We start from the raw sequence: 27,825 nt of genomic DNA, 5'->3' as shown, positions 1-27,825 counted from the left end.
GATTTAGGATAATAGATAAATCAAATGTACTTGTCATAGTAAAACTTCATGTGAAGCCTTGGTGAGGTATAAATCCCATGCAATCCATATAATTAGTTAAAAACTGTTGGATGTTTTATGGTAGTGGTGAATATTTAGTTACGTAATATATAATAGCAATAATAAATGAATAACTAGAATAAGAAGAGCCGATGAACAGAGTGATAAAAATTCATGAAAAGTATCCAAGTAAAACGAAATGACTGGCTTACCAATTATATTGACTTTAAAAGTGTTTTTTTTAATTTTATTTTTTCTAATCCTATTTTGCTTCATTATCTCATTATTTTTGCCTTATGATTCACTTTAGATTTTTTACTTTTCTGACTTTTCTCCTATTTGTTGTATCTTTAGATTTCTCTCGGACAGAAATGAGCTTCCATACCTGCTTAAAAAAAAAAAAAAAAAAGAAATCTAATTTGCGCGTGCGCTTTTCACATGTGGGTCACGCGAAACCGCATTACACACATTTCATCCTTCCACCAATGAGCAGATGGGAAAAACAATATTAGCATTGCAGCAGAGCGACGAATTCCCCGGAGCACGGATGAAAAACACCGCTTGACAGTTATTACATGTGATTTAAACGAAGTTTAATTTCAGTCGTCGTTTCGCTGAATGACTTGTAGAAGTTGCGGTTGAGACTTGCGGGAGGCCCTAACTTTTTGTGGGATTAGTTTGCATGCAGCCCGACAGCGGAGGCCGACTGCGGTGGGATGGGCTGTGAGGTGTTCAAGATGGCGGCGCCCTGTGGAGTGCAGCTACTCTAACAGGTAAACAGCTCCGATTATTTCTGTCTCCTGCGTTTCTCCTCGCTGCGAATATCAACGCGTGTGACTCGGTTTGCATAAAGCGAGCTGTTGCGAGTTGCTTCTCGGCAGATTGGACGCGGCTGACAGGGCAGAGGATGAATCCTCGCACCGAGTGTGGCTCCGCTGCTGCTCCTCTGCTAACGTTAGCTCGGCTGACTTGTTTTTGGAGAGAGCCGGTGATGCTTTTTTACTTTGGACGTTAATGCTGCTAAAACATCTCGCCGTGAGGTTTTATCTGCGTTTCCCGTCGGCTGGGAGTGGGTTCTCGGTTTTGCATGAGGGAAATATGCCTGTATGTTTTTCTAATCGGATAAAGTAAACCCAACCCTGCCCATTGTTCTCTGCGAGTTGTTTACGACAGGCAGCAGCCAGTGGTCAGTCCACACACACACACACACAGCTGCAGCTCAGACCTCAGCCTGTCCGCCTCTGTCCTGCTCCCATCATACACAGTGTCATCACGGCCTTTGTAGTTTTTATCTGCTTATCTGATGCCTCACTGCGCATCTCAGTCAAACCTCTTTTTTCCAGCTGTCTGCATCATGCTTTCTTGAAATTTTCCCCTTGCAGTCAAATCAGTCATTACTATCTTGTTAGCAGATCTCCATTCGCCTGTCACCGCTGAACCTCTGATGAAATAATTCACCAGTTTCACAGCTTGATCTGCATGCTCTGTCACCCTGTTTGTTTGTCACAACCTTACCTTTCATGGATGACACAACTAATATCTTAGTGTCAGGTCTGTAGCTGGGAGTTTCCAAAATAAGACAGTATATCTGCCATCTAATAAAAAAAGAGCAGTTAGACATTGTCATGTGGATGAAAAACATGAATCCATACCGTACATAAAGCCTCGCAAACGTGAACATAACATGCAAATAGAAACGCGCTCGGTTGTTTATTACGTACTCAAACTAATGCAGTCCGGTGTGGTAATCCTGCAGTAAATCCTCTCTTCGTGACAGTTATAATGTTTCGACATAAACAAGAACATGATTGCAGACATCAGTTTGAGCCACGGGTACCTAATAATAAACTGGCGACTGAATGTAAATTCAGAAAGATAAGATGAGCGGGAGTTAAGATAAACCGACACGTCAGAGTAACCGTGTTTGCTCTCTGCTCCTGTTTTATAACCCTATTTGAATTTTTTTCTAAAGCAGTTTATGTAATAATTTGTTAGGTCAGTTAAAAGTTTGGTGCTGTATCTGTAAGTGAGGTTATTTTTCCGTATCCTCAAATGATCAAGTTGCTTTAAAGCCTGAACACGTGTGCAGATTCTGTTAAATGATTTGTGGATGGACAGAAAAGTAATCGATAACTGATAATCTGTTCACGTCTTGAGCAAAAAAAGCAAAACATTCTCTGGTTCTGGCATCTCACACGTAAGGATTTATGACTTCCCTCTGTGTAATATCAGTGTGAGGTGAATATCTTTGAATTTTAGACTGTTGATCAGACAAAACAAGATTTCTGGAGACGTCGTTTTGGGCTCTGGGAACTAGTGACGAGCCTTATTTTCAATGACAGAACCCAGTTCAGTTCAGCGAGCCACTTCCTTCAATATTCCCATTTCCATTTCTCTCCTCTGAACAGTTTAGGTTGATGCAAATCATCCGTTCACATACAGCGAGCAGTCTGTTCGTCTCTTCTCCTAAAACGGCTTTCAAATATTCACGCAGCAGAAAAAGGAGGCTGTTGGTAACGGTGCTCGCGCAGCCCAAATGTAATTTCTGGTGTGTACATGGAAGTGTTGGCACTGCATAAAGCTTCTTTGTGTTCTCCTGAGTGTTTCCAGGCTGCCTGAGATCACACTGACTGGTGGCTGGTGTTTGCGCCGCTGACCTGTCCCAAGCAAGAAAGCAAGATGCTCAGCTGGGACGACGAGAAAAAAGAAAAAGAAAAAGAAAGACGGGCACGTTTGAATCCGCTTTCCACACCCTGCCTCCCGACCCCATGACCTGGCAGTTAGTTGACTCTGTGACTCGACGAACAGGAGCTTGTTTGAGCGTTTATCTTGTTTTGATTTGCCGTGAATGAGGGACGTTCCAGGAGATGAATGTTGTCATGTTTTCTTCCCAGAGTGCAGGTTTTTTTATCTGACATATGACTTGTCCAGGGTGCACCACCCATCACCCAATGCTCCATCCACCCCGCCACTCTGATGTGGATAAGCGGTTACAGGAGATGGATGTATGGCTTAGGTGGAAATAAGATATAATACGCTAGTTATGGATTAATTTTGCTCTTGTTGTCTTTGTTTTGGCAGCACGTGACTCTGTATTGAAAGATTCAGTATTCTGCACTAATGGAACACTTTGCAGCGTGTAAACTGCTAGAAAACAACCAATCTCGGGCCGTATTAGGATCCTAATTATCATCTAGCACGGCAAGTGTTGCGGCCTAAGTGTTGAGAGGAGATCTTAAAGAGCTGATGAGATCTCCGCTGCTGATTCATTACTCCTGTTAAGGAGTAAGCTGCTGGGTGCAGACACCCTGACGATAATGACCTGCCCGCCACGATTATTTATGCATGTTCTTTTTTCACGTGGAGGCTCCCGTTGCCGCCGTTACTTTGAATGACTGACTCAGCATCTAGCCATAAATAGACTAATAGGCTGAAATGGTAAACGCACTCGGTCAAGTTGTGTGTGTGTGTGTGTGTGTTTTTTTTTTGTTTTGTTTTGTTTTTTAAAGCAAATGTCTGCTCGGGTATGACGGATGTTAAATATAGCTCTTGAATCAAACTCTTCATTCCGGGCATTGATAAACTCATTTATTGTTGGCAGCGCTCATCATATATTTGGGTCCGTCAACTGTCTTAATTACGACTCGGAAGTTTTCCACCATGTTTGTTTGCTTAATCTGTTTTCTGAGCTATTCTTGATTTGTACTATATTTTAATATTCTCAACTACGCTCTGGGCGGGCTCAGATGTTTTCTGGTCACGTAGACATCATCAGACCTCATCATTTGGGAGGGGAAAGTATTGACGCATGCTGAGCTTGCGCGTTCCTGAGAAAATATTTCATATATTTTTTTTTATTTTTGATGATAAAATGATGGTTGCATTTTATTTCAGTTTCAGGGTGCTTGTTCATGCTGACTCACTGTTATTAGTCACACCTGTGCTGCTCCTACTATGACAAGTCAAAATGTCTGTGGTGGAAAAGGCCTGTTCTTATCAAAAAACTTCATTATGAATGAACTTCAGCATCGCGCTCGTGACATTGATGACATTCTTTAAAATAACATCACTTGCCAAAAGAATCTTAGCTAATACAGTTTGCCAAGTTGTTTATGTTCGGTCCAAATTATTGTCAGAATTTGGCCACATTTTTCTCGCACAGTCAGGGATCGTGGTAAATGTATGCAGTGTGTTTGGACGCGGGTCATTGAGTTTATTCCAGCCGAGCATATTAAAGGAGTTTCCCGGTAAAACAAACAACAAATGAGCTATGTTCATCCAGCGTTGCTCACCAAAACGCATCGTGTTAGTGTATCCTGAAAGGTCTAACAGTGTTCATTTCCTCCCTCATGAAACATTCGCAAAGTAGTTTTTAATCCCGTGTTGTTTGCTTCCATGTTTACTCCCGAGCAGTCACATGTTACCACCACCTGTATATCAGTGGAATCATGGGAAACTATTGGCAAGGAATGTGTATCGAGTCGTGTGTGTGTGTGTGTGTGTGTGTGTGTGTGTGTGTGTGTGTGTGTGTGTGTGTGTGTGTGTGTGTGAGTGTGTGTGTGTGTGTGTGTGTGAGTGTGTGTGTGTGTGTGTGTGTGAGTGTGTGTGTGTGTGTGTGTGTGAGTGTGTGTGTGTGTGTGTGTGTGAGTGTGTGTGTGTGTGTGTGTGTGTGTGTGTGTGTGTGTGTGTGTGTGTGTGCAGCAGACAAACAAAAACTTCTCCACAGAGCTAGCAGACGTTTAAAAACTCCACAGCTTTTTTTATTTGTCCGTGTTTTACCTGCCTTAAGTGGGTTTCTTTTTTCCGGCCTCTCAGCGGTACAGCAACAAGCTGTAAACAAATCACTGACACATTATCACCTTTATGAAGTTAACAGGGCTAATGTGTTCGCAAACAGCCGCTTATTTACACGCGGAGTAGACACGGGGCGGCATTAGCATTCATTGGGAGTCGTGTTTGTGTCCACCTGGTGCAAGTCCAACATTAACTGTGCTTTTAGTGTTTCGCTCTGCGCTACCTCCTCGGGGGAAAAATGTCTGGCTAAATGTTCAGAGAACTATCTCCCGAACCTGCAGCCCCCTCCTCGGCTTTTTACGGAGCTTTATGGAGAGTTTCAGCTGGTTGTTCAGCCGCCTGGGCCCTGCGACTGCCCTGCGACTTTACTGTTTTGGTAACATCGCTCTTACAGTGTCATTTTCAGCTGCAGCAGACAAAAACTCACAGTACACAACCTGTCCGGCACCAAGCAGCCAGTGCTCTTTTTTTTTCCACTAACGCCCTTTTCACACTCACACAGTTGCACACATTCACACCTGGAAGTCGCCCAGCTCATCCCCAGTCTTATCTGTTGGCTACTGAGCGGCTCCGCTAGAGCAGCTGGGGGTTAAGGGCTTTGCTCAAGGGCAAAAAGGGGGAATTAAATTAAGCTATGACTAAGGTCTGAATTCAGAATTCAGTAACAGTGAAGTTTGTGAGTCTTTACAGCTACAGTGTTTATATGCATGTGTGTTTATAACCTGCTGAAAACACACATGGGCTAGTTTTTTAAATGGGATGAGCTCAAGGGAGCTGAAGTTTCAGACAGGATGACATCTCAAGGCCATTTTATCATCAAAAAATGTAGTTCTTTGTAAGATTTAGAGCTATTATTTATTATGTCTGATTAAATGTGCTGAAGAATCAGTTATATCATGGACAAAGTTTACATTTTCTTCTTTTTTAGAGAAATGCCTTTAGCACATACGGCGTACAGAGTTGATATTATCACTGCTAATCCATCAAATGTTTGTGGATTGATGCAGAGGTGCCTGGAGACTGTATTGGTGGGTGGCCCCAGGAGTCCTCCAGGCAGGCAGGGACGGACACCGTAAGAGAGACGCTACCTCCATCCCCAGCACTGCCGCCACCATGGCCAGGGAGCAGCCCAACGTGGGGGACCTCCTCCCACTCCTGGAGACCTCCGACCTCCACCAGCTAGAAGAGATCAGAGGCCTCATCAACGAGCAGCTCAGCACTGGTAGGACTTCTCGTCAGCGTGGTTTATCTGTCTGTGTTCAGCTTTCTGGGGAGCTTTGACAGATTGTGAGATCACTTTTGTTAATGTCCTTTTTACCATCTGTTCGAAATAGCTCATTTAGTATTCCTATGAAAATGTAACTAATTCAATCGTTCCTTCCTGTCTTCTTTGAAGAGCGAGGGTCCATGCTGCTGAACGGGCTGGTGGATTACTTTCTGGAAACGAACTCAGCCCAGGCCATGCATATCCTGTCCTCAGTCAGAGAGCCACACGATAAGGTGAGGAACGCCACAGCACAAGCTTTATATCTGATGACACCATGGAATCGATGTGATCAGAGGATCTGCTCGAGGAGGCGAGAATGTTCGACGTAGGGTTGAACTTCTGATTTATGCTTAACGACAAGCCATCTTGACAGGGCTGACCTTTGAGGTCACAGTTTGTTAACTTAGCTTGGCCGCTAACTGAACAGTACTGGACTACTAACTGGACATCAACTGTTCCTGCAATATTTCACCTCCTTGAGTGGATCCTTTGATTACATTTATTGGAATTATTCGACAAAAAACCCACTTTATTTCTATTAGCCACCAAATATAGACTTTTGAATTTTGAGGCTTTACTCGGCCAAATGAAGACAAACTTTATACAACAAAATAAAAAATTCAAATACATTTTATTTTGTCATTACTAGTCCAACATCTTGTTGTTAGACTATGCCTAGTTTTTGATCATAAATAATCTAATCATAACAAATACACGTGTACAGCTGTCTGTATGTACGGCTGTGAAATTGACTGAAACAAACGTTAAATTGTGAAACTAGCAGCGTTTATGCAATAGTCCTTTAATACAAAGGTCTGTATGTAGACTGTAATGGGAATCTGTTTCCCATTTTATGTGTTTCATGTGTTTTGAGAACAGGACATTTTGAAACTGGAAGAAAATGGGCATTATTATTATCGTGGACTTGGCAAATGTTGTTTTTGTATTTGCATAATGCCATAGTAAATCAAGACATATCATTATTTCTGTGACCTTCTATGATTAAAAATAAAAATACCGTATCTATATCTGTATCTTTACATATATATGAAAAAATGCTATTATAAATAAAGTTTCTTGTACTTTTAAATACCAAGAAGAAAAACTCCAGATACCTCACTGTGTTAGATACAGAACTAAACCCACTGACCCTCCCCTTCTCCGCAGCACCTTCTGGACAAGATGAACGAGTGTATGACCAAACAGGCCTGTCGGCTGCCCACCCTCACCCTGCTCGGCCACGTAATCCGCAAGCAGCCGTCTTGGATCCACAAGATCGCTCGGTACCCTCTGCTGCTCTCGCTGCTCAAATGCCTAAAGGTAACGACCCAGTTATGAGCGAGTGAACAAAGAAATGTTGTCGAGGCTCTGAGAAGCGTGTGGATGGACGAGGATCAGAGAGTTCTCGTTTAGCTGCTTTCAGAATTCATACCACATTTTCTAATGTGTTAATATCTTGCGAGGGTTTGGCGCCACATCAAGCAACAGGCATGTTTGGATTTATTTAATCTGCGCTGATCCTTGAGGATGGCTTTCAAGCCTCTTTGTAACTTCTGTCGAAGCAGTTTTTAGACTTCATTCTGGCCAGCACCGGTTTGATGTGGTATGTTATTGATTAGCTTTGTCAATGAATGCTTCTTAGAGAAACACTGCATCTTTGTCTACTCAAACTGGTGAGGTTTACAGCCTTGCTGCTCAAACATTTGTTGATTAAAGTCTAGATTAGTTTTAAAGTTTTAGCTGTGTAAGCAGCAGGGCACTAGGGATGGCACTGATGATCTGTCAGTTCACTGCTGTGGTCCAGACTGAAATGTCTTGACAGCTACTGGTTGGATTTATAGCAATGTTGGCACATGCACATTCACCTCCCCCCTCAGGATCAACTTCAGCGAGTCACTGACTTTTTGTACCATTTACATTTGTGCAGCAACAAAACAACAGAAAAACTCATGTGACATTGGATACAGTGATACAGTGACATTTTGTGTGATGCTAATAAGCAAATGTGGAGAAGAGTTTCCAGTTAAACCGTAGACCGTTTAAAACATGGCCATTGTATCCATGACGTCAGTGTGTGCTGGCTCTGGCTGCTGCCATTTTTTGTCCGCTGCTTCCTGGCAAATCCAAAAATGGGCAAAGAAGTGGATCATGGGTGGAGCTGAGGCGGGCTGAATGAAGCGTGGTTGCTCAAATAAGCCGCCTATATCAGCACCCATCTGTCAATTCAAGTAGACACACTCTTAATTATACATAACTTTAATCCTTAATAAAATTTGAATAGGCAAGCTATATAAATATTTAAAAAGTTACAGTTTACATGAACTGGGAAATTAGCTGTAGAGAGGAAAAGTGTTTTTTGTACCAGGCTCTAAACATGTTTATTCCTGCTGTGAAGTTTGATATTTTAACATGGGGGCTTATGGAGACTTACTAGTTTGTAGTCAGCCTCAAGTGGTAGTTCGAGGAACTGCGTTTTTTGCCACTTTGGCATCGGCTTCGCAGAGGTTGCCACTAAACATTAGCATGTCAGCATTGTCGTTGTGAGTATGTATCACCATGCCTGCTATGGCTGTACAGCCTCGCACTGCCATGTTAGCATCATCCAAATATTACAATTACAATTTCACTGTTGAAGTGGACAGTTTTTCTTGATCTGAATCAGCTATAAAGATTGTAAACCCAGCTTGAGGCAAATTTGTGACGTGTGTACGGTGGTGTACTTAATATTTAATAATAATTATTTATAGAGCTTTCTAAACCTAGGCTACAAAGTGTTCACAAAGGGGAAAAGGTTAAAAGTAAAAACAGTTTAAAAAGCACACAGAGAAGAGATCGGCCTTGAGCTGTGACTTGGTTGTAACAACCAAGAGAGTTTGCTGACACGTGTACAGCAGGAGACTAGACCCAGGACAGCGGACACACAGTCCTCTCGTGTTTTCACTCTTGAACGAGGTACAACTCGCAGGCACAGCATTAGTAATATAATTTGAAGTGAGATTACTCAAATCCTCAAAGTTCAGAAGGAGGATTTTTAAAAATTAAATCTAAAGTTTGTACTGTAAGCGGTGAACTGACGTCACATCAGGGCAATGCAGGAGCGATATGAGGTGTTAGTGAGCAGGACAATTATCTGGTGACAGAATCGTAGTTTAAGCAGGAACAGAGAGAAGTTACATTTGAGAGGTCATCTGACAGAAGCCTGATATGTTTTTATTAAAAATGCAATTTTCTTCAACCAGTTCCACGAGCTGCTTGCAGACCATACTTTCTAAGCTCTTGGATGCAAAAGGTAGTTTAGAAGTAGCTGTACAGTTGTTGACTGTTAGGTGTGGTTTCTTTTGTAGAAGGTTGAACTTCGGCCACTTTAAAAGACTGAGGGAACATATACAGATAAGAGAGAGTAGTTCAGCAACAAGCAGGGTCACTCCAGTAACGCTGATTACTTAAACATCTGGGAGGCACAAAGTCAACGAGGCAGATGTGTGGGAAACACTATCAATCAGATGCCTGAAGGAAATGAGAGAAGATTTAGTAGGACAGGATGTGTGAGGTGGGTCAATATGATGGCTATTGGGGATTTTGGTAAAATGTCATTCTTAAAGCATATTCAGAAGGTGGTTTCACTTTGAATCCCTTAATCTCTGACTTTATCATCAACTCTTTTGTCCACTGTTGTCTCCTGTCAGACGGATACAGACGTAGTGGTGCTGATAACTGGAGTACTGGTGCTGATCACTCTGCTACCCATGATCCCTCAAGCTGGGAAACAACACCTGTGGGAGTATTTTGACATCTTCGGCCGCCTGGCATCTTGGAACCTTAAAAATCCCGGTAAGAGCTTCCTGTCACGTCTCACAAATGAGCAAAAAAAAATTACTATACATTTGCCATATAATACAATAATAATATAATTGGTATTTTGGGAGATATTGCTTAGTTAGAAATAAAGCTTTTTAAAGGGCTCATCTGTCAAAGAGTCAACCACTTGTAGGCTTCTGAAAGGATGTTTGCAGCTCTCGACTGATAACTGGAGCATGAAAATCCAAATTTGGTCAAAGAAGAGGAAGTGGGTTGGCAAACAGGCCAAAACAAACAACAGACAAAAACTGTCACACTGTTTACCAGTTATCTTGCAAGTTGAATTTGTGGAGGTTTAATTATGTGCTTCATTTTTTCTTTGATCTTTCCAACAGGACACGTTTCAGAGGTTTACCTAATCCATCTGCACGCCAGCGTCTACTCACTCTTCCACCGACTCTACGGCATGTACCCGTGCAACTTTGTGTCCTACCTGCGCTCCCATTACAGCATGAAGGAGAACATGGAAACCTTCGAGGAAGTGGTGAAGGTGAGGATTTTTTTCTTTGCTACTGCACGTTGTTGCTCTTTATTAAAGCTTCTGTAGTCAGATGATTACTAACATACCTTTTGTGTTCAGCCGATGCTTGAACACGTTCGTATTCATCCAGAACTGGTGACGGGAACCAAGGACCACGAGCTTGACCCCACCAGGTAAGTCTCGTAGCGCTCTGCCTGCTAAAGGAACAATTGAGTGTTTTAATCTTTTATTATCTGATGGATAATTGTGGTATGCTTTTCTGCAGGTGGAAAAAGTATGAAATCCATGATATCGTCATCGAATGTGCCAAAGTGTCCCTAGACCCCAAGGAGGCCTCCTGTGAGGAGGGCTACGCCACCATGCCTGAGAACTTTTACCCCCAAATTCACCTGCGACCACAAGACTGCACTTCCAGCCCCTACACAGACCTCCACAGCAGCTACGGTCAGAAATTACTTCACACGTGAAATTTCACAGAACCAGAACGATACTGGATTCTGAAGAATGGTACCTTGTTAATATTTAAGAGAAAACATTATTAGAAATGTTTTTATACACAAGCTGAACTAATCAAGCTCAGTATCAGACATGTTCATCTATCAGTGTCACACTGCTTCAGTCAAGATTCACACCGCTCTTACAACCCAGGGCACCAAGCACAAAATGAATGTAAGTGTTTAGTATGTCATTAGAGATGCTGTCTGTTTATATTTTTTATTTATTAGTCGACTCTTTCTTTAACACGATAGTGAAACAGGATGACTCAGTTATTACACACGCAGTGTCATAACAGGAAATAGTCAGCAGAATTATCGGGTCAGTTTTGGCTCTTTGAGATGTCATCATGTTCACCATGACATTAATAAAACCCAACGTACTATTAAAAATGAAAGCTCAGGTTTTGGATTGAATAATATTTTTATGAATAAGTTATTAGTGTGCAGGTTTTTTCTGCTTGAACTCACACAGATAGTTCATCAGGTCATGACTTATAGTGAGAGTTTGAAATGTTGTGGGCCACATTTAGTTACATAAGTATTTTAGAATAAAATACCTGTGAGAGTGTGTAGTAGGTATGAGCCATATATATGTGTTTCATATCAGTTCATATCAGAATATCGATTTCTTTCATGTATCTTCTGTGGTAAATTATTATTCACGATAGAATTTCAGACAGGTGTGTGTTCCTGTCTAATTAAATACCCACTGCATAAATCATATCAAAACAGTATTGCCATAAAGGATTTTGCACCTTGGTTTATGCACGGTGACCCAAGATATAATGTGTCTCCTGTTATTAAGTAATTATTAAGTATTTCAGAGCATCTTAACTTGTGAATTTAGTGATAATATTTTATACACAGTGCATCATCCTCATAGTATTATCAGTATCAACAGTGCCTGTTGTGCTGAATTAATGAGCTATAGTATTGTGTAAAATATTAGTGAAAGCCAGATTAACATGATTACAGAACTCTTGAACTCTTAAATCGTTTTCATTTTTGTTTCTTATTTCTTAGTTTATTAGAATCTGTGTTGATCTCACTTTGTATTTCAATCCCAGTTCTCATCATTGAAGATCATTTTAGCACTGGAGCAGATTATTATGTTTTTTTAATTGATTGTCTAAAGTAAACAAGCAAAAATGACAAATATTTTCTGCTTCTAGCTTCTAGAAAGAAATATGAAAATTTGCTTCTTTTTGCTGGTCTATAATTGTAAATCAAATCTATTGGGGGAAAACGAGACGTTAAAAGACATCACTTTGGCTGTGGGAAATTGTGATTGTGATTTTCCACAATCTTTCTGCTCTTTTAAGAGAACTAACCACAAATGAAGCATAGCTGGAATCAAATTGTAACTTGGAGCTCTGCACAAGTCTGCCTTTTTTTCAGTGAGACCCTTCTTTTTTGAGTTTTCTCACTGTTTTTAAAGGACAAACACCAAACAGTGATTCCCAAAAGAGCAGAAAAGACTGCAGGTTGTAAGGTGCATCCATTTCAGCATTGATCAGACTGTTTATCTTCTTGACAACAGGAAGCTCTTCTTCGACCCCATTCTCCACTCCACGGCAGCCGCTACCCCCGCCCCTGTCCTTGCCCCCCTTCTCAGGGACACAGTCCTCCTACCGCAGCCCACAGACCTCCAGACGGCAGGTAAGATCATCCATAACGCGGTCAAAAGCTGTCAAAGTCCTGGTTTAGGACACAAGATTGGTTAGTAACTGATCAGAGGGTAACACCAGAGCGCTACATCGTTAAGCTTCTGTTTGCAGCTCGCTCTCGATTGTGTTTACGCTCCATGCATCACCTGTCAAATGCAGTGAGTTGATTGCTTTCCTCCGAAAAAACCCACAGCGCCCTCAATCAGAGCAGCCACTACCCTCCATGTTTTTTAAAGACGCAGGGAGGAAGCGGGCGGACAGACATGCCCCCCTGTCCTCATCCTGCCACCTCTCTGTAGACACTCCCTCGGGCTGGTAGCCATGGTGATGCCGTCCCTTTCTATTATTGGGCCAGTCACACGAGGGAGGGGTCTGGGTGTTTTTTCTGCCCCCCCGGGGTTTGTCTGAGAATTTGTCTGTGTTACACTCCCTCTGACCCAGACACACGAAAAAACCTGGAAGACACGAGAGACTCGACATTTTAGGAAAAACATATTTGACTGTTCTGACTTTGTGTTGTCGACTTCCTCATCATTATGATCAGTTTTTGTGGGCACACAGTGAGTACACTGTGCTGTGCTGGTGGGATGCGCTTGAATCAAGATGCTGAACCTTCACCTGCTCCACTGTCACTGTCTAAAGTTAAATAAACTAAATGAATGAATAATAATAATGAATACATAGGCTCCAGAGTTATAATAATTACAGTCATAACAGTACCAACAGAATTCCATTTACCTCCTCCTGTTGGGGTAAAAGTTTTAGAGGCAGTTGTCTCAGAACTTTGGGGCATGAGTACAGATGTATTTACACGAGTGTAAATTTGACATGGCGAGAACCGCATGTGCATAATCAAGTATTCCATATAGGCTCCAGATTTTTTCAGACTTGAGTGAATAATTAGAAATTTTGGCCTGATAACTAGCTGCAGGCTGTAAACTGTAAATGTCTGCTCGGTGATCATTTTGCCGTTTTGGTTTTATTTCTTTGCAGAACTCCACCTGTGAACTCAACTCTTCCTGTGGGGGGAAGGACCCTCTGTGGAGCCCCTCCTCGTTGTGTGGCATGGCCACACCCCCCTCCTCCAGGGGCATGTCGCCCAACTTGGAGCTCTCCCACAGTGCCTCACACCTTCCCAGCCGCTTCCACTGCACATCAGGTCAACGTTTTAAACGATCGCAATTCAATTTCGACTCATCTCTCGGGTGCACGGAAGTGTTTGTTTACGGCGTGGATTTCTTCTTTTCCGCTGACCGTTGACTGTTTTGACTCAAACAGGAGGGAAAGGAACGCCTGCCTCCAGCACTCCAGCCACCTCTTCCCCACCTCCCACCCTGTCAGATGACTTCCCCATAATCTCCTTACCAGCCAACACAGTCCAGTCCAGTCCACCGAGAAAGGTACGCTCGCACCACTCCACTGTGTGTGTTTAAAACACAACAATGGGCACTTGTCTAATTAGGGATTTCCATTAAAAGGCAAAAATCCCCAAACAGACCTTCTCAGTTAATTTTTCAGCTGGACAGAATTGCGAAAGGCCAGCTGGGTGTATCATGGTTATTCATCACCACAATGCTTTTCCCCCCCTGAATTTCATGGTAGTGTAATTGTTCAGGATCCGCTTCCTCTTATGTCACCTAATTAGGACCGTCCACACATATAAGCCTGTCAGTTCAAATCATTTAACTTTTTCTGTTCCTCTTGAAAACTCATTTCCTTGACAGCAGGAGGCAAATCGATCCATCAAACATGATTTAAGCCTGTGAGTTTCCTCTCAGATGTGAAGCAACAGGAGGAAAGTGCTGGAGTTATTACAGTCATATTATTGCCTCTCTCTCTCCTCTCCAGCTTCTCCTCTCATAAATGTTATTTGTTTTAAATAAATATAAATATAGACTTTATAGATCTGTCAGTCATCAGAGGATTATGAACCTGTAAATGTTTTCCAATGATTTGTTTGCCAAAATGAATTCATAATGTAATAAAAAATGTGAACTGTGGGACTTTCCAGGATCGTCGACAAGGAGAAAGCAGCAAGCCGGCACTGGTGAGACAGGAACCAGTGAAAGATGCAGAGAAGAATGCAGAAGTAGCCACAAATAGAGGTTAGTCATGACGAGTCTCATTACTGTGATTTATCCTTTCAAAGTAAAGGTCTTCAAACCTGAAATGAAGCTGTAAAAAAAAAAACACAGTTTATCTTCAGTCCAAAGAAGAACACCAGCACTGTCTAAAAATACCACTTGTAATTTTGTTTCCTCGTCAGACGCAGGAGCTGCTGAGAACGTCTCCATGACTTTGACAGAGCTGTCGGTCTTCATGAAGAAACAGGAGCTGGAGCTTCAGCTGAGAATAGAGAAAGAGAGGGAAGAGGGTGAGTGTCGGCTTCTCGGTTTAGATCACAGGACCAGATCCAGACGGTATGTGACTCAGCGGGGTGGAAAACACAGGTCACGCTGAGGGTATCTTCTTCAAGAAAAAGAATCCACCAGAACCAAATCATGCTGCACACGAGGCAGAGTCAGACAGAAAGACAAAAAGAACTCCATGAAATGATGTTTTAGCACAAAAGTGAGAAACTGTCTTGTGTGCTTAGAAATAAGTTGGCTAACGAGTGTGTTAGACTCTTTAATATTTTTTATGTGTGATAAAGGAAGGCATGCATGTGTGTGAAACATGGCCAGGCACAGGTGTGCCCATCCAGAGCAGATAAACCATCAGAATAAATATTTTTTATAACAAAGATGGCAGATCATTCATAAATCCAATCTCGAAAAGCTCATCAGGAAAAGGACAACGAAGTGTATCAGGGATCTGTACAAATTCACTTTTTTTTTTTAGCTGAATCCATCTCATACTAATATTTCTAACACCATAAACAGCCACAGATGTACTTGGGACTTTTATGGAGACCCTAAATTTTCTGTCTCAGTGCAGCGTTTTGTTTCGACTCAGCCATGAAGTCCTGAATCCGATCAAATCTTTAAATACGTGGATTCATTCTCCTGTTTAGCTACATAAGCCTGAGCTCACGCCTAAATATCCAGGATGCTAACACATCCGTGTTTATATCCATGTGTTCAGCTAGCTCCACAGTCACTGGTTTAAATCCCACTCGAGCCACATGCACTAAAAATAAATGCTCCTCCAGTACTGTGAGCCACTTTGGATAAAAGCATCTGCCAAATGGCACAGGCTCTGCTGCTAAAGCTAGCTGCTTAGACTTGAAGATTTCTGTCCTCTTTGGGGAGAGAAACCTGAGTTTTTCTGCGTGGGATTGCAGGTACTTGGCACCTGCAGAAATATTTAAGTGCACTCATTGACATTCAGAACATGCGTTGCAGTATTAACTCCACAATCACACAATCCTCCGTATGTTGTTTCTGCTGCAGCTGCCATCACAGAGGAGCTGAGGAAGATCACGGAGGATAAGCAGGAGCTGCCGGGCCTGAGGGGCTTCGACTCCCCTTTCTATCACACCACCGAGACTCTGACTGGCTGTCAGGCGCAAGACAAGACTCTCTCCAATGCCCAGCCCGGAGGCTCCGTCCGGGACACCCACCAAGTTGTATCGACACCAGACAAAGCGGAGAACACCGCGAGCACCAGTGGTGTCGGGAGCGAAAGAGGTGGCGTAGGAGGAGCAGGAGGGGACAGCAGGAGCTCAGCCATCGGCCTTGAGCAGTCCTGGTCCTTCCAGTCCGGTTTCACCCCCATCGATCACCACCTGCACCGCAGCCCTTCCGCCCCGGACGACGAGGTGAGCAAGTTCGGGATGTTCTCCCCAAGCCCGTGCAGCAAGACCCCGGCCAGGGTGCCCTACGAGTCGTTCTTCGATTTGGCACTGCCAAGGGCGGCCTCGCTGTTCGTGGGCCAGAAGACGTCGGAGGCGGTGCACAAAGCGGCGATAGAGAGGCTGGCGCAGTGGGAGGAGGGGTTGGAGGACGGGGAGGAGGAAGGGGTAGTGTCTGCTTCACCACTGGAGGTGCTGGATCGCCTTGTTCAGCAGGGGAGCGACACCCATGATAAAGTGCTCAAGAGGTACCTGCACAGTCTTTTATCAATGTTATAGTTACCACTGGAACATAATTAATTAGCTCACACACTCTGTAAGAGCTGTAAGCTCTGTAAAGTTTGTTTTTCTACACCGATCACTGTTTTAAAGCAGCTAGAGATGAAAAACTTTCAGTGTATTTCTTCTGAAAAATTAACACGGAGGAGTAGAGGATTGCGGAGGAGGCGTTTGCTGTCTGAGCTCTCTCTAGTTCTGTCAGCGTGTTGTCAGTGTGAAGCTCGTGTTGATCACACCGAGGAAACTCAGGAGTGTGTTTTTTGATGTGCTGTTCACTGTGCAGAGCCTGCCTGGGTTGTTTCCAGTCTATTACTGCAGCCGAAAGGAAACACCCAGTTGAGAACAAGTATGACATTGTTCAGAATCTGCCACCCCCTTTCTTTTCTCCACACTAACACACACACACACACAGACACACAGTGAGCCGGTCCTCCGAGCCAATAATACAGCAGCAGAGACAGTGTCAGCAAAGTCAGCGCCGGGCACAGAACAATCTGGCTTTGCTCACTTTAGTTGCTCATCTCCGCCAGAATTTACTGTCTTCATCAGAGCCAAACAGGCTGGATGGAGGATAAAACGAGTGGAAACAAAGAAAAAAAAAAGTACACGAGACACTAGACAATAGGGTCAATTATTATAATGTGGTCTTATATATACACAATATGGACAACATTAATGTGACAATAACTATTCAAGTATACCAAAAAGTTGTATTCTTGTATTCATCCCTCTCTTTTTGTTGGTTGTTTGAGATTTAGGGAATTTCTTTTTTCACACAGGAGTTAGATGAGATCAAGACCACTTTCATGTCTGTCCATTAAATATTAAGCTAACTAGCCTTTGGGCCGGCTCTGTCCAAATGTAAAACATAAACTTCTGAGGTATTTTTTTTTTCTCTGGCTTCCTCAAGTTACTTCTCCAGGCGATAAAATGGCTCCAGCATGTTACCCCCATAAAACCACAGCACATCAGTTTCACACCACATGGATTAAACCAAGTTATACTCAAATTAAGGCCCATGGGCAAATCTGGCCGGTGATAGGGTTGCCTGCCAACTATTTTCGAATTCACAATGAAAATAAATTGATTCACCCTGGGAATATTTTTGTTTGTTTATGCCCGTTATAAAATGTTCAGTTTCTTGGCTGTTGCATATTCTGTCAGCGATCCGTGCAGTGTGCAGAAGTGGTGACACTTGATTTCTGTGAAAAGTTCACATACATCTGACATGTGCAAGGCTGTCATGACTGGATTTCCCTCTCGGCATGGGCTGAATGAAAAACGGCAAGCGACACAAGGTTGACAATGAAAAATAGACAAATGAATGTGGCTGTATTTTGCCAATTATAGTTCCTGTATGCAGAGTTTCTAATATCAGGCGCCAAAACGTGCAAGCTTCAGCGCAGCGTTCCCGTCTGGTAACACTGTCACATCAACAATCCGAATGCTTATTTATTTTATCTGATAATTATTGTTAATGTGTTTATTAACTGGGCCCTGGCTTCCTGTCATTTTGCAGAAGTGGCTGCCAGATAAAGCAAGTTGAGTATCCCTGAATTAAACGCACAAAACAGAATGTGTTAATGAATCAATGAGAGAATTTTGTTACCTGTACACAGAGCTGCTCTAGTTGTTTCTCACTTCATACTAACTAAAGTGCTCCTGGTTTTGTGTATATATCTCTATGATCACTGGACACATATGAGGTTATTATAGATGGAGACTTTCTTTTGGATCTCTTGCAGCAGTGGAATCAGGTGGAACTGAGTGCATCAACGAAATGTGGCGTCACACACATTAACACACAAAATGTTGACTTCCTGCAGCCACATTTTTCTTTCTAACACGTGCATATTAAATGTCTGTAGAGAATGTTTGTGTTTTCTCCACTAAAACCGACCGTGGCATTAACATCCTCACATGAATCGTCCCGGAGAGACCGTTCTTATGAAATGTTTCTTTCACTCTCTCCTTTTCCAGATTACCTTTGCCAAGTAAGTCAGCTGACTGGACGCACTTTGGAGGTAAGACACTCACACACCACAGCTCTGTCCAACACTGATAAAAGAAGCTATTATAAAGAGCGCAGATGGAGCGTTATTTAGGCATGACTAGAGATTTGTCACGAGCTCTGGGACATGAACAGCATGTTAAAATGTTATCCAGCCGGACAGGGAGTTTGTTCAGCTGAGGTTTGTGAAACCGCACAAACTTCCCACAGTCATGCAGAACTCTGATCAGCTCAGAAATTGGAAAGTTGGCCATTTAGAGATTTCTTCACTCTTTATTTACCTCCTACCGCACTCAGTCAACCAGAGCAAGAATCTGATTTTCTCCAGCTGCAGCCCCCCTCAACATAGAAACATTGTGTTTTTGGTAAAACTCTCTGCCAACTTGTAATTACAACTCCAGAGTTTCATCATCTCCCCCCGGTTGACTGATAGGAGTCATGTAATTCCGATTGCGTCTAAAACAAAACTCCACTCAGCGCTTGTGGCTGGCTGACGTAAACTCTCCGCAGGACTGTTAAGATCTTGGATCCAATTCTCAAGAGAATTCTTCTCTAAATGTTCTTTCCCTGCTCGCTCTCCCCCTTCGTACATGTTAACAAGCGAAGCTCTGTGTCCGGAGTTATGTCGGCCAATTGTAGGGATTGAAGAGCACTACATTTTTCACATTTTTAAATATCTGGATCATGTGATTGACCGGGTAAATAGCAACCTTAAAGTCAGCTAAGCAGAGATGCTTCCATCAGGTCACTGGTTCAGATAATTAAAAAAAAAAAAAAAGACTGCTGATAAAATCTTTCCAGATGTATGTGGATCAAAAATGCGATCAGCCTTAAATACCTACAATCAGCATATGGAGCTGCCTGGTGGCCAACAGACAGCTTGTTCTGTCTTGTTTCTTAGTCACCGGGATATCTTTAAAATACGACAAATCTCAATGAAATTAGCTGGAAGGGATGGGCACGAGCCAAGGAACAAGTGATTTAGTTTTAAAGAATACACAAACAAGATTATGAAGCTGCCCAGATGTTCAGTGCCAACTTTCATGTGGGTTCTCTCCGGGCACTCCAGGCTTACTCCCACAGTCCGAAGATATGCACTTAACAGATTAATTGGTGATTCTGAATTGGCTGTAGGTGTGAATGTGAGTTTGTCAGTCCTGTGATGGACCTGGACTGGCGACCTGTCCAGGGTGTAACTAGTCTCTCGCCCAATATCACCTGGGATCAGCTCCCAATTGACATACTGGGGCATTCATGAAAATATGTAATAACCCACTGCCATATCCTGAAAGAAAAATATCTGCCACATGTCTAATGTTTATGTTCAAAAACACATTATTGACATAGTAACACCAGGATCCTGTCAGTGTTTCATGCTTTGCTAAATCACAACTTTGTATTTATCATTTTTCTATTATTATTCTAATTACATTAACTGTGCTGTTCTGGCGTCCCACACCTGAATAATAATGAAGCGCATTACTGTTAGTGTGTATGTGTGTCAGGCATGTGACCCTGTTAATTACATTATTATTACCATGGCCCCCCCCAGGCTCAGCGCCGCTGGACGAGCTTCACACGCTGCGCAGCCAGCTGCTCCTGCTGCACAACCAGCTGCTGTACGAGCGCTACAAGAGGGAGCAGCACGCCGTCCGCAACCGACGCCTCCTCCGACGCATCATCAACGCCACGGCGCTGGAGGAGCAGAACAACGCCATGGCAAGTTTGCGTGCGCTCATTATCACAGATTAGCCCTGTTTAGGCAGTTTGAAAGTGCGAGAGACAAAAACAGGGTTTGATCCCCAAAGCAGCCAGTGCGTCCTGAGGAAACACATCGAAATTCTTCAAAGATATCCGCAGATCGCTGAGGCATTTGTAGCATTTCATAACTCCAGCTGTCAAATCAGTGGAGGATCATCAACAGACAAAATGTATCTGAAGGTTGTTTTGTTTGCAGCTGAGCCAGACGGAGCGTTTTCCAACAAGTGCCGGTTACAGAAAATCCACAAAGCCTTGTTTGTCTCCAGGAATGAAATGATAACAGAGAGGTGGAACACTGACACATTCGTGAAGCAGTCAGCTGATAGAATAATAAATTTTCTGCACATCTTCAGAAAATGTTGCACAGTGTTTGTGGAGAAAAATATCTGTGTCCGTCCCTGCCCAAACTGAACCATTTTAGAAAAAACATGACGCAAACTGCCTTAAAACATCTATTAATTTAGAAACTCCTGCACATTTGGTACTCAACTTCTACTTCTGTATGTGTGTGTGTGTGTGCACGCGTGTGCGTGCAGAAGGACCAGCTGAACCTGCAGAGCGTGGACATCTTGTCTCTGAGGGAGAGTCTGCAGGTGGAGCAGCAGCGGTACAGGCAGCTGTGGGACGACCGGGAGACGGTGGTGACCAGGCTGCACAGTCAGATCCGACAGCTGCAGCAAGGACGAGACGACTACTACACCAAGAACCAGGAGCACCAGGTACAGACACACACACACACACACACACACACGCACGCACAGACACCTGCACACAGAGGTATACGTCACTGTGTAGGTTTATACAAATACAGTTTCAATGGCAATGCAATGACTGTAATAGAGTACAAATATATGTTTGTCCACTTTAGTCACTTGTGTGTAATCTAATGTGTGTTGTGTCTCCAGAGTAAGCTGCAGGAGTGTCAGAAAAGGATGGATGAACTGGAGGCGGAGCTTCAGAGGGCCAACAACAAAGTCTGCCACACTGGTCACCTCCTCAACCAGATGACCATCAAGGTACCCGAGTCATGGTCTGATTTAACAGACCTTCATATAGAATTAATGATATCCACCTGATTAGTTCATGGAGTTATGTCATTAAAAACGAAAGCAACATTTTATTTGTGTAGCACCTGTAATAAAAAAACTAAACAGAAATGTGTTTAAAAACAATAAAAAGCTGAAGAATTAAATGATACAAATAGACCAGTGCACCACAAATAGTGCAGTTACGGTGCAGGTAAAAAAAGGTGCAGTAGAGAAACATATCAATGGAAGGCGGAGGTGTCACCTGGCTCACAGAGGGGGTGGTGTCGCTGCTGGAGAACAGCTGTGAGGGCGAATAATGGTACGAAGGAAGACAAGATTGGATACACGTCCTGTGTGCTCACTCATTAATCTCATCGTTCAGCAGAGGATTCTGCCTCCTGTTCTGCCTGACTCTTAATTCCTCTTTACTCAAATGATTTACTGTGTTTAAAGCTGGATATTAATGAAAATATAGAGGGAGTGTTAGTCTGACAAATGTTTAGGTCATATTGTGTTTGTTTTTGTGCTGAATGTGAGGAGGGGAAGTCATTTTTAGGTACAGAATGTCCTCACCAGTGTAAAATGATAACATTTTCTGTGTTTTCTGACGTGTGTGTCTATGACGTGGGTTCTTATTCACTCGGCCAACATGTAAAATCGCCAGCACATTCACTTGACTTGTCTGAAACACGCTATATATAGTCATGTTGCTGTTTTTTTGGGAGTGTCTTTTTTGGGCGTGATATTTCCAGTTTTCTGTTGTTTTGACATATTTTACATAGACACTGATTTCCTTTATTTCCTTTGGTACTCATGTATAACTCGCTTAACTCGAGTTAAATAAGACTCTGATCTATTATTGGTGTATTTTTAGCATGAAATACGTCCTCACTGAAAGTTAAATCGATTCCTGTGTCTTTCCTGGACAGCTGTCAATCATACTTGCAGCTTTTCCTGTGCACGATGTCTTTTTAAAGCCAAGTACTGCCAAAAAGAAGGATTAAAGTCTTTTGAGTTTTATCGCTCATGTCTGGGCAGGTGTTCACTTCCCAATCTGGAGATCAGGAACACGTCTCTGCTAACAAACCCATATGGACTGCCGTCGCACAGCGTTTTGCTACTAACGACAAACTGTTTTATGTTAAATCAGCAGGATTGTTCACCCGCTGCCCTTCAGGCTCATCCAGCGTCAATTTAAAAATAACTTTTACTCAGATGTTTGTGTTTCGTTCTGCTTTTCTAAATGGAAGCATTAGGAATGACATTTTTCAGGCTGGTGGGCAGGTCAGTTGGGTCAGACTTAGGGAGCTACAGCAGCAAACGCCCCTGTGTTCGCCCTGCCGTCTCTTTGTAGACGGCAGCCTGTCCCAAGGCTCGGTTGCCTTGGAGATGTTGTCTCTCCTTCTCTATTTTTGGGTCAGCGTCATGGGGGGTCTGGGTGTTTTTCTGCCTCCCGGGGTTTGTATGAGGTCTGTTTCCCCCGTCTGACCACACTGAACTGGAATCCTGACAAATGATGAGCCGTTGATTCAGGAAATGGGCATTTCAGATCACACTGCATCCCCACCGTTGATTAAAAGACTTATTTATGATATTCAAGACTGTATTGATTTATTAACCTGTGACGTCAGGGCCCTGGGGTTTGATACCCAAGATAATTGACACCGAATGACAAAGTAAAGTTGTCATAAAGTAGCATTTATTTCAGACAAAAGTTGCTCCTTCGAGTTGCGTGAATACTGAAATATTTGCACAGCTCGTTTGCCACCCTATGTCCAATCTTCCATGGATTCAGCGAGATCATTAATGGCTTGTTCCCTCGTGCTTATTGTCGATGTATTGCCTCATATTTCTGGGCAGGTTTGATTTGTAGCGTAATTGCTGTTTTGCCCTCCATCGTCATTGTTTGTCTCGTGTGTCCTTCAGCTGAGCAACAGTGAGAGCACCCAGCAGCAGATGAGCTTCCTGAACAAGCAGCTGCTGCTCCTTGGGGAGGCACATAAGCTGTCCATGCAGGAGTTACACCACACAGGCGCCGATAATACAAAGGTATGGTGAAAGTGTGTGTGTGTGTGTGTCTGTGTGCGTGTGTGTGAAAGAGACAGATGCAGAGGACCGCAGAGACGACGTACTGAGGTGAAAAAAGGGACACTAATTGGGTTTGTTGGGCGTCGAATCAAACTGTCTCACTGAAGCGTTTTGAGCTTCCATGTAACTTCATCAATCTTGATCTGTCATGGTCGCAGTTCACTTTAATGAAGTGGAAGCAAGGGGTGGTTTTAATTAATAAATAATAATATGAATGATTTCCAAAAAAAACAAAAACATTTCAAGCTTCATTATTTGTTACGAATGGAAGTTGACATTGAAGCCTGACAGGTTCGGGTGTCTTAAAATTGTCGAACCGTTGAGCGTTGAAGCCACATATTCCAATTTTTTCACTTTTCTTGCATCAAGCGGTGATCTACCAAGATTTGTGTGTTTTTACATCATCTGAATATTAATTTCACAAACTATTTTGGTAATCGATTTATCATAGTTTTTATTAGTTGTAGCTGAATATCTTTGGGGCTTTAGGACATTTTGGTCAGCAAAGACACAAACACCACATTACCTTTACTGCAAAAACTCCTCATAGAACAGCCATGTGAAAACTTTTATAAAATCACTCACCGATCCTCCATCTGTCTTTTTCACTCATACCTTTCTGACAATGACCCGCCACACAGGAGGCCCAGATGCTGCAGCTGTCTCATGAGAAAGAGGTGGAGACACTGAGGCAGAACCTGCTGGCTCAGGGTCAGAAACTGGAGGCGGCGCAGCAGAGAGTCACCGAGCTGGAGACACACCTCTCCAAGAAGGAACACCTCATTGTCGAGCAGAAGAAGTTCCTCGAGGATGTAAAATGTCAAGCAAAGTGAGTCTCTTAAAATAAGCTTAGATTGCAGCATCTAAATCAGTAGGACATGAGTCAGACAGAAGATCAGATGTCACCTAATTTAGTTTGATTGATAGAGCCTGGTACAAAGTCTTCTTTCTTTGTATCTGCTACATCTCGTCTTCTCTCTGCATTCTTTACTCTATTTCAGTCGTTCTCATATTGTCTTTCCCACGTTGTCTCTCCCCTCGTACTCGTCTTGTCTCGGTCGTCACAGGGCCGAGCTGGAGGCCTCAGACAACAGGCATCAGGCTCAGAAGGAAATCACTCAGCTGCTGCAGACTGAACTCCTGCAGCTCTACAGCAGAGTGGAGATGGAGGCTCCTGCCAGTACCGCCACCGCTTCACCACCGGGGGGCAGAGCTGACCCACACATGCATGCTGACACCAGGTCAGACTGATGAGAACTCTATTTTTTAACCTTTTTTTGTCTTGAGACAATTTAAAGTGACCACTGTTGCATACTTTTCTGTAAGTTGCAGAGGTCTGATTATTTTTCTACTTTTCAAGGCCTCAAAATCTGAAAGTATCCAGCAATAAAATGTAACTTGTACCAGACTCAGGTGTCTAATAAGCTGATAAACCAGCTTCTTGTTACTAAAGTCTTTTTCTTTACATGTGAATATTTTGTCTTCCCCAGTGTCATGGTGCCAGATGGACCAAGTATAACACACACCAAGGAGGAGGCGGACAATAGACCACCACACGATTCCCCTCGGGGCAACGGCAGCACTTTATCGCCAGGGCAACCAAAGGCGAGCAACTCTTCCAAAACAACAGCCAACTCCATCAACGGCAGCCAGGACCTGGCCCCACCCCTGTTGGTGGAGCCCTCTCTGTCCTGTCCCCACGTCAACCCGCTCGCACCCCAGCCCCCCTCCGACGCCCCGCTCACCGTGGGCTCCTACCCCAGCGCCAAGAGCTTCCTTGGCATGAGGGCGCGCGAGCTGTTCCGCAACAAGAGCGAGAGCCAGTGTGACGAGGAGCAACCGCCGCCGCGTCTCGCTGGCCTCGCCCACGACCTGAAGACTGAGCTGTGCGTGGAACCGCCATGCCCAGGTTATATCGCTCCCGTCATCCCTGCACCTTGCCTCGTACCGACACCGCCCCCTGTCCCAGCTCCCACTCTTGTCCCCGCCGCCCCTCTCACTGTGCCCACCAAGGAGCCCAAGCAGCAGCGGGCCTCCAGCCAGGAAAGTCCCCGCAGGAAGGCAGTGGCGGGACCAGGTGGGGTGCGGGGTCACGTGGGATCAGGTCGCCCCCGGCAGCAGCAGCTAAAGATCATGGACTATAATGAAACACATCACGAGCACAGTTAGAGACACAGAACTCAGCCGGGACGCAGGGCGTGGAGGCGGAGAGACTGAAGTTTAACGATGAAGAAGAGCTACAAATCAGCGAAAGAGTAACATGTCAGCAACTCTTTGGAATTCAGTGTTATATGTTCCATTCCTTTGAGTGGACAACAGGATTTGCCCCAGTGTTTTTCTACTTTTTTGTTTCTACTGTTTCATTCCCCAGAAGAATTCTGACAAGGTTACAGAGATACAAAGTCAGTATGTTGTTACAAATGTAAACACTAAAAGACTGAATTTGGTTATGAGACAAAGATGCTCAAAGCCGACAGGATGTGATTGAGTTTATCAATAACTTACATTTGAGTCTGATGTTGAAAGGGTCTGTTCACCCAAATTACAAAAATGTACCTTTTTGTAACAGCCCTGCAGATAGTTTAACTGTAAATTGTCTCTGTCTCCACAGACCAACACAATGGAAGTGAATAGAATTCTGCTTGTGTTGCTCACAGCATTGAAAGACGAGCAGCAACTCGTCTTCTGAAACAGTGTCACAGTTACTTGGGATGAACACTTTTCACTGCAACTATTTTCTCTTGACTATTTCCTTTTGGAAAAAAAGCTCACAGCCAGGTCTGTGGATTATCGTGAGTAACGTGTGCACTATTTTTTGGAACGACAAGTTGCTGTTAAAACATTTTAGACGTCACTTTTAAATGCTGTGAGCATTGAGAAAGTTCCTCCACTGTGTTGGCTGTGGAAGCGGGAATCTCTGAGACAGATATCTCAAAACTTGGACAAATAAAACCTTTCTGCTCTAGTCAACAACACAAGAGCTGAGTGAGAAAATGTCAGAGTGTAATTTAGGTTTACTGACCCTTTAATAGTGACTGCTTCTAATGAAATCAGATAATAAAAAAAAACACCAGAAGAGGAAGAGATGTTACATTTGTCACGATTATCTGTTAGGCGTGCTTTGGCGTTGACAGTGGACCGAAATATGTTTTTGATATTCGAGTACTTTATTGAGTGAGTGTTACATCAGAGCGGTGGAGGTGATCAGTATGTAGAGATGTTTGGTTTGTTCTGGGGAAACCTTGAAGTGTGACTGCTGGACTGAAATGGAAAACTTAACATTTCTATTCAAAACTCCTTTGAGTTTTCTGTCCAAAATAAGAAGGGGAATGTGTTTTTGTTTGCGAATGTGCGAGCGTGTTGGTGAAGCATGTGAGGAGTCATCCAGCAAAGATTCAAATAGGAAAGTGTATGAAATTTAGAAAATGGTGAAATTGAATGCCTTTTTTATAAATTCTACATTCCATCATACTTTTTATTTTTTTATTTATTCAGTTGTGAAGGGTGCTCCCAAATACATATCCTTAATTAGAATCAGACCTGGCAAGCCAAACAAGCCCAAGCTATAAAAATCATGTTTTTCCCGTTCGAGACGACCAGCTGATCATTTTGAAGTGCCATGTAAACATTTGTGCTCCGGCTGAATTCAAACATCTTTAAACAGAAGTGTTGTTTCTCATGTTGGGCGTACATTCAGCCGTTACAGCGTGGGAAATAAAAACCAAAAACACCTCCCTCGTCCAATCATGTTCCCCTTCTGCAGGTCTGATAAACACGGAGTTACCTTGTTTCTTCTAAGCGTTAGAAGTAAACTCCAGTTTTGAAAGTCGTCTAAATCCTGTTGTCCACTGGGAACTCCTGCTGTCACTTCCTTTTGCCTCGCTATCTAAAGCATGTTCAACAATCCACTTTAAATGCCAACCGTAGTAAACTACAGCAAATCAAGACAGAAGGTATAATCAGCACAAACTGAAGAAACCAGGACTCTAAACGGAGCTGGAGAATCTGGGACAAAATGGCAAAAAAGGAAGTTCTTAAAGCAGTGGCTTGTGTTTAACTGTGAACAATAAAGATCGTCTTCAATGTTTTGCACTACAATTCTGAGTTTTTGTTGGTTTTTTTCCTGCTGAATGTAAGCCACTCCATTTGGTTTGTGCCTCTGTGGAAATGCAGTGTCAAAGTGTTTTGTCATTATTTCCAGTGAAGGTTGCATTTGTTTTCGGGGACTGGACACTTTGAGATGTTTGCAGATTGAAAAGAGT

At 43.2% G+C, this 27,825-nt stretch overlaps 1 protein-coding gene across 1 annotated transcript; it reads left to right on the top strand.

Moving 5' to 3' along the window:
* Positions 1–475: 475 nt before the first annotated feature.
* On the top strand, positions 476–27,661 carry tsc1b (TSC complex subunit 1b). Its single transcript, XM_010736764.3, has 22 exons — positions 476–812; positions 5,841–6,055; positions 6,230–6,333; positions 7,268–7,420; positions 9,787–9,931; positions 10,294–10,448; positions 10,539–10,612; positions 10,705–10,883; positions 12,477–12,595; positions 13,597–13,762; positions 13,882–14,003; positions 14,615–14,708; positions 14,870–14,977; positions 15,996–16,644; positions 18,656–18,699; positions 20,239–20,405; positions 20,984–21,166; positions 21,353–21,463; positions 23,402–23,524; positions 24,205–24,392; positions 24,631–24,804; positions 25,054–27,661. The coding sequence occupies exons 2-22, from the start codon at positions 5,947–5,949 to the stop codon at positions 25,730–25,732; spliced, it is 3,846 nt and encodes a 1,281-aa protein (XP_010735066.1). The 5' UTR covers positions 476–812; positions 5,841–5,946; the 3' UTR covers positions 25,733–27,661.
* The last annotated feature ends 164 nt before the right edge of the window (positions 27,662–27,825 follow it).

Source organism: Larimichthys crocea, chromosome IV (assembly GCF_000972845.2).
Source record: "Larimichthys crocea isolate SSNF chromosome IV, L_crocea_2.0, whole genome shotgun sequence".
In the NCBI taxonomy this organism is placed as follows: Eukaryota; Metazoa; Chordata; class Actinopteri; family Sciaenidae; genus Larimichthys; species Larimichthys crocea.
The sequence above is the reverse complement of the archived record's forward strand: the minus strand, read 5'-3'. Positions and strand labels throughout refer to the sequence as shown.